This window comes from Zonotrichia albicollis, chromosome 1 (assembly GCF_047830755.1).
Source record: "Zonotrichia albicollis isolate bZonAlb1 chromosome 1, bZonAlb1.hap1, whole genome shotgun sequence".
NCBI classification, from domain to species: domain Eukaryota; kingdom Metazoa; phylum Chordata; class Aves; order Passeriformes; family Passerellidae; genus Zonotrichia; species Zonotrichia albicollis.
The window spans coordinates 143,695,856-143,703,467 of record NC_133819.1 but is presented as its reverse complement, the minus strand read 5'-3'; the positions used below and the strand labels follow the sequence as shown (position 1 = coordinate 143,703,467).

At 38.5% G+C, this 7,612-nt stretch overlaps 1 protein-coding gene across 2 annotated transcripts in view; it reads right to left on the bottom strand.

The window, feature by feature from the left end:
• Positions 1 to 7,612, bottom strand: part of NSMCE2 (NSE2 (MMS21) homolog, SMC5-SMC6 complex SUMO ligase) — a 132,203-nt gene that overhangs the window by 10,388 nt on the left and 114,203 nt on the right. For both annotated transcript variants that reach the window (XM_005479591.4, XM_074556920.1), the window contains 2 exons: positions 1,751 to 1,836; positions 1,312 to 1,418 (listed from right to left, as the gene is read on the bottom strand). In XM_005479591.4, coding sequence (XP_005479648.3) covers positions 1,312 to 1,418; positions 1,751 to 1,836 — 193 coding nt within the window. The remainder of the gene's footprint in view (positions 1 to 1,311; positions 1,419 to 1,750; positions 1,837 to 7,612) is intronic.

Sequence of the window (7,612 nt, the reverse complement as noted above, 5' to 3'; positions counted from 1 at the left end):
TGCTGAGCACATGCTTTTTAGTCTCTCCCTATCCTCCAGAACACTTACTTTCCTCCAACTTGAGAGCTGTTACCCAATTCCTGTTCATTTTTCCAGCCAAGTCTCTGTCTATCCATGTTGCTGGTTTTGTTGTTATTCCCAGTTACTCCCATTCCAGATTTTCCCCTAGATTTTGTAACACAAGCAAGGTGCTTCCATCTAGTTCTTCAAGCTGTCTTGACACTGAGATAGTGGGCATCCCAACTGATGCTTGGTTTTATGGCAGTGCTTTCCTGTAACAGGGAATGAGCATGGAATAAAAACTCCAGCTCCACCTAGGTAACCCTCATGGAGGACTGTGTAGAGCCTCACACAAATGCCAGAGCAACAGATGGAGGAAATAAGCTGCCTGTGGCATTATCTTCAGGGAAATCAGGTTGTTGGTCCCTAACAGACCTTCCTAAGCAAACTGCACATTTATTAAGAAGTCCAGAACTAGTAAGTTTCCATGAAGTCATCAGCCCCAAAGCAGGAGGCTCTAGCATAAATGGTGTAAAAACAAAGGTGAAATCAATGATGAGATGATATGTCCTCTCAACTTGCTCCAAAAAGCATTCGTGTTCAAGCCTCTTCTTTTTCTACTTTTTTCTTTTTTTTTTTTCCCTTAAAATCATTATAATTTTCAAATTTATTGTGGAGAATTTGAGGTTTAAAAATTAATCTCTTACATCTTTTCATTCAAAAAAATATGTTCCATGTGGAAAAGTGACAGATTATTATGGTGATATAAGGAAAGAATTATTTAACTTCATCATGGTAGGAACTGCACTGCACTATCTGATCTCATTCTTAAATTCTCTTCTGTCTAAAATGTTGTCGTTTAATATTTCTCACTTTAACATTCAGCCATTTTAATATTTCTGAGCTGAATTGGAATATAACTGCAAAAGAAGGTGGATGGAGGAATTTTTTTTTGTTTACTTTAAGGCTTGCTACATAAGCAGTGGGAACATATCAGCAACTAAATAATAGGAAACTGAGGTCTCTCTCTGTTGGTCATAGCTATATGAAATCTATTTACTTCTGTTGTGCAGCTACAAGTAGCTGTAACTTCCCCACACAATTCCTGAATATTTCCTTACACACAGTTTTCATTAAAAAGAAAAGCACCTTCATGTGTCTAGTACTAATGAGGAGGCTGTGACTTGGGCAGATGCTGAAGTTTTACCTCCTGCAGCCTTTCCAATCCAAATACATTTCCTAGAACAAGTGGAGTAAAATTCCACTTACACAGCAGAGCAAATGCCTTTCCACACATTCTTTTTAGCTTACCGGACTTTTTTCTTTTTCTGCTTCTGAATCTGGATCATTTCTAGAATGGCATCTTCTTCATAAATATGTCCACAAACCTTGTTCCTCACTGGCCTCTTCATTATCACCTACAGACAGTAAGGATTGATTTAAAGGAACTGCTAATGCCCATGAAAATGCTGCTTCTGAGATTTTCTGTGAAACAGCAGAAGTGTGACTGCCACTCATACATGGCATTCCAGTCAAACTACAGGATCAGATCCTGCTTGGTAAAGTACATTCCCACTTACAAGGGTTTTCTTCCCAAGCAGTATTACTCTTTTCTGAAAATGCTTAAAATTTATAATATTGTTGTTATATATAATGTTGTTTAATAGGTACTGCAGATTTGTAATAATCAAACCAATGAAGAATATGAAATAACTATTTCCCTGTCAATGACTGTAGCAGTGATACATACCTGTGTAATGGGACAAATAAAGGTCATCGGACACCGAGTCACAGCTAAATCTTCATCGATTTGTTCAATGGTGTCATTACTATGATCTGATTTATGAGAAAGTAGAATGGGAAAAAGAGAAAAAAATTGTTTCTTATTTAATGTAGATTGCCAATACTTAAAATAAGCTAATAAAATCCAACATTTGCCAAGCAGTATCTCACAGTGATATCTAAAATACCACAGCATGTTTCGGCACCACTCCACGGACAAGACACTGCAAAAAATACTGTACTAGAATGTCTTTTAGAAAATGTGGATTTTTATATTGTAACCACTTTGCATGTGTGTGTGTCTGTGTGTGTGTGGCTATTTATAGGCAATGCCAGAAAGAAAGGCTGGGAAGGGGAGCAGGCTGGCCTGAAGATATGCAAAACCTTTGGTATTCACTATTCAAGCTCCCCAAAACCCAGTAACACACAGATGAGTCCCCAGAACCTAACAAAAGATGAGGTGGAGCAGATCTGGCAGTCCTACCCTCAATATCAGTTTGTATTTGAGTGTCATAAATGGGCTTCCTGTATAGCCTGTACATACTGTACACACTTTAAAAGGAATTTGTACTGTACTATAATGCATCATTTATAAAGTGATGTTGTTGTATTTTGATAAGACTATAATTAGTGAAAAACAAAAGCCAAGAAGTGTCATAGTCAACAGAAATGTTATTGAAGTAATCTTAAAGAGGAGGAGAAGAATGAAATTTCTGACAATTCCCAGTAAACACCCAGTGGCCCAATGCCAGGGGATAAAGGGCAGACAAATGAGAATAAATCCATCTAGAGCTGGAGGATCTGCAGGTCTCCACCTTTACCAGAAGAAGAAAGCAAGATAAAACAAACTCTGCACACCCAGGGGCACACCAACTATGAACAATTTTTGTTCATGCAAAAGTTAGTTAGCCAAAGTCAAAAGCTGAGACATAAAAAAAATACATATGAGACATAAATAAATAAATAAATAAATAAATAAATAAATACATAAATAAATATTTAGAGAGAGAGAGAGAGCTACGTATAGCCTTAATGAATTACATACATGTTGTTTTATCTTCTAGCTCTCCTCTGTTATTGCAAATCTAGGCTTTTAGTTGAATGTATTTGTTTATCTTTGAATCTTATCTGGTAATAACAGCAAACTTAACACCTGCCATAGCTTTCCATTCCTTTGGGGTAGTTCTGCAATGTCTTTGCAGAGGCAGAGAAAGGCCCTGGGGTGCAGTCCTCAAGGTGTCCCAAACAAGGAGAACGTTTTTCTTTCTAGCTGCACGAGCTGCACCCCAAGGGAGGAGTGAGAAACACCAGTGAACACAGAGAGTTCAGAATTACTTCATGATTTGCCTTCTGCAGTGCCTCAGCCTGGCTTCCCTGTGCTGCTGCTGCACACTATCAGCCAATCTCTGCCTCCCTGGTATTCAGTCTGCCACATCTATTAAGGACCAGTGTTTCCTAACTTATGGTCAGTGCTGCATGCCTGTGTGATACCATCACCTTCCGGGTGATACCAGCAGACATCACCCATGGAGCAACCAAACCTCTCACACCCAGCCTGGGCAGAGCTCGCTGCCCTGGGAGCCAGCACAGCCCTGGCTGGGGACTCCTGGCATTGATGTTGCAGCCTGTGCTCCACCACAGCACCTCCTGGTATGCCAGGCCTATTTCCAGACCTTCCTCCTTAATAGATATTGCCTTTCTTTCCATTTCAATATTCCAAGCATTTAGGAATGTCTCTGACCCCAGTGCTCTAACCCAGGTATTGGGGTTGGAACAAGGTGACCTTTAAGGTCCCTTCCAACCCAAACCATCTTATGATTCTACTCCTGTGAATACCATGGGAATACTCAGGCACTCATCAAAGTTATTTCTGTGTCTGCTACTAAGGTCTCATGCAATCAACAGGGGGAAAAGGAGCTCAAATGTCCAATGTCAATCATAATTTCAAGGCTTTAATCTCCAAGAATATAAACATATCTTCATCAGATACTGACCACCTAACAAAGGCAAACACTTGCAAATCAGAAGGAAAAAGTGGGGACAATTTAACTATAAATACCAAAGCTGCAATGGTATGGACACCAGAAATGCACTTGTGTTAGTAATCTGTTTTCAGAAAAAAACTCTCTGATGTATTATTCTCAAACTGCTCATGTAGATGGTTTATTCTATCATAAGCACACAGTATTTGAAGAAAGCACAATTTTCGCACAACTTTGGGAAAAAGTGTTTTTTTAAATAAAGCTTTTGAAATACCAAGCAATGGGTGAAATCCCACTAATACAGCAAGGCTAAGCAATATTGGAGTTATTGGCAGGTGGCAGCTTTGGAAAGAGCAAATTATCCCAGGCTGGGATAGCTTTTTCCCATACTGGTTTTGGAGGTGATTCAGATGCCTCATGTTTAATGGCTGAAATTTCATGAGTTGAGACCTAATCCTTGTAGGTGGGGTATATTAATCTTCTTGGATTCAAAGTGTCCTCTTGCTGCAATCTTATCTTAAACACTTCAGGTTGCATTTCATTTGCAAAGATTTTGTATACAGCCTATCAGAGCGGGGCCCTGGCTTCAAGAGGTGATCACAGCCCAAATGAATCATTATTTAAAATATTTCCTTTTCATAAGCAGCTAATATTTTTTAAAAACAAATATGCAAGACTGGGATGATGCAAGTAATACCTCAAGCATGTCAATAGCAAATTACCATAAATCAGATAAACCACCCACAGATTTGTTGCTATTGCTTGATGTTCTACATTACAGGAGAAGAAAGGAAAATAACTTTTTTTCAGTGACAGTAAATTTTGCAGATATTATACAAGACACACACATCCTAAGCTGGTCAGAAAGATGCTCTAAACTGTAGATCTATATCTGTAGCCTCATATTGGAAGATGTTTTCATTAAGGTCAAAGGGACTTTTATTTACCAAAATAAATGTACGAAAATTTCGAGGATCTAAATTGCAAGTCTGACTATTCTACAGAATGAAATAAAAACACTGGATCATACATACTTCAGCTAAGTCAGGTTATATTTTTATATATAGTTTTCCTTGCAAATTAAAACCAGATGCAGAAAACACTAAGTTATTGTTCCCAAAATTCAGATGTTTCCTTAAGTAACAGAAGTGCATACATCTATTTTGGTAGTCTGAAAGATCACATTTTAAGTGCCTTAACAGTTTCTAGTTTTCCATTCCAGCCAACTGAAACATGTTATGAGTATTAGTAACACATTTTCTATCTTGCTATCTCAGCAATGATGTTTACAGCTGTTGTAATAAAACTGCATTCTTATAAAGGTATCTATTTTTGGTAACACATCCTAATGAATTTTGCAACTGCCAACGGTTTTTTTACTTATTCAATTTTAATTAAAAGCTGGTATTAATTTATATCTCTATCACTTTCATCTCTTGATAATATTGTGACTAACATGCCTTTGCTCAGCTTTTACGTACTCTGCTAAGAGAGACTCGGAACTTTTAAGCCAACTTTTAAAAACAGGAAAACCATAGTGCAGAGTTATTAACTGCTGGATTGTGAATTATACTAAGCATAGATAATATACATGTTAAAAAAACATGAGAGGAAAAATCCTCTCCACTGTCATTGTTATTTCTATGACCAAGAGACTGCTGCCTGCTCACTGCTCCCAGTGTCAGCAATGCCCTCTCCCCAATTTCTGTTTCTCTAACCTGGTTCTCAGTGAGTACATGTTGCAATGTAAACTCAATTGATTTATTTCCTTTTGTGCTGGGCTGTTCTGCCTTCTCACCTGCTACAGTCAGACACTAATTCTGAGAATCAAAGGGTAACGTTAAGCATGTGGGATTGAGTCTTTGTAAGCCTGAGCCACCAGACAGACAAGGTCTTGGCTCCCAAGAGGGTCTATTGTACTGCTGACTCCATAGAAATAACAGCAACTCATCCAGGCTGGGAAAAATCCTATCTCTGAGAGCTCCAAGAAAAACATGAATGTTATGAGGACAAGTCAGATGCCAAGTGTTCCTGCCAGCAGGGCACAGAAAATAATGAAAGGTGGGGGAGGTGAAGGACATTGTCACATCCAAGAGTTGTGCTCCAGGAGTCAGAAGACATCTGGGCTGAGGAAAGGCCAAGGCCAAGTCTGAAGGAAGGACCTGACACTGCTGAGAACAGCAGATAATGCTTGAAAGTGGATCAGCATGCCCATCACTGCTCTGAATTTGGGTTAGCCTTCAGTCCAGAGAAGCTGACCAGAACTGTCCAGTGTCTTTCCCTAGGGATGGATCTGCAGTAAATGCTGTAGGAGTGAAAGAAGAGGGGAAGCAGAGAGTAATACCTTCCTGGCAAAATCTCCAGTCTCTAGCAATTTGTGGCTAAGGACTTCCTGAGTTAGAGGTAATATCTTCATACTTAATAAGCCCTGGAGTTTTCCTTCAATGAATTTGCCTAAACTTGGAGAGGGGAATTTCATCCTGGACCTTTCAGCTTGATTAGAGACAGTTATCTTTGCTAGAAAGGTTAGCAGCAGTTTAATTTTCCTTGAAAATTACTGCAGAGGCTGCAGGTTACAGTTTAATTTGATTTTTAAGAGGGAAAATAAGGTGTGCGAGCTACAGCTGCAGTCAAACAGTTCAAAGGCTTTGTGCTTTTTGCCAGAGGCATGTGATAGTTTAATCTGCCAACCAAGCCAAACTAGGCTTTGCATTGAAGTACATTACAATTTGATTACTTGCTGGTGTTGCAATACAAAGTTGATCTAAGGAAGGTGGCCTCTAACATGTTGCTCCAGATTGCAATTGCAAATTTACTTGCTCCTGCCCAGGCCAAGCAACTTGCTGGTAATTTACTGCCAAGTGCTTTGTATGTGCCCTGTTTGACAGATACTTGTGTAAAAAGCACACAGAGGTGCATTTGGTCCATCCAAAATAAAATGACAATCCTGTAAATATAAGCCATTCTTATTTTCCTGGAGTATGAATTACAAATTAGATTAATGTATTAGCAAATTTTTAGTTCCTTTACATAATAGTGAAAAAGGAAAGGATCATGTCTTGCACTAAATATCAATCCTCTAAAACTCCTTTAATGCCATAAAATTCAGAGCATTTGTATATTTTACAGTACTTTGTCCCACTAAGTTACAGGTCTTATAAAATACACCATTCTAAATGGAAATACTGTTCCCATTTTACTCAGCTGGGTAGAGCTGCTTGATGCCAGTTTTCCAGAATGGCCTTCAAAAGAAGAGAAACTGTGATTTGATGGAAATGTTATTGGACAACTATATACAGAAATAATGTATGTTACAGAAATAATGTATGTGAAGGAGATTTAAAGACACTTGCAGCTAGATACAATTTACTGTTTAATATATTAATAATAAAATGCAACTACAAATCCTAGGGAAAGAAAAAACAACAAGAACTCCAGAAAACCCTGTGAAATCTCCAACTCACATACTAATCAAAGTGAGGAGAGACCAACTTTGCCTTTATATTTTGGGAAATTCAGACTGTTCCTATTGAAATTCAGTGGGAACTGTGTCTGTAGAACAGAAAGGAGATCTTTGATTATAAACCACACAACTCAAACAATTTGGTAGGCAAACAGAGAGGCAGCTTTCTTGCTCCTTCTGTTATTGCAAAAAAACCATGAGAAATCCACACTTCAAAGTCCTTGGATGACATTTTAAACTGCAGTTTCCTCATTGCTGCTGCTAGGACTCAGCTTGAAAAAGCTACTGGGGGAGATGAAGATTACCTAAAAAGATGTCATGAAGGCTCATCAGTAAGCTCAGAGGAGCTACTGTTTCTGGAAAACCTAAGGTGGTCCTATTTTTC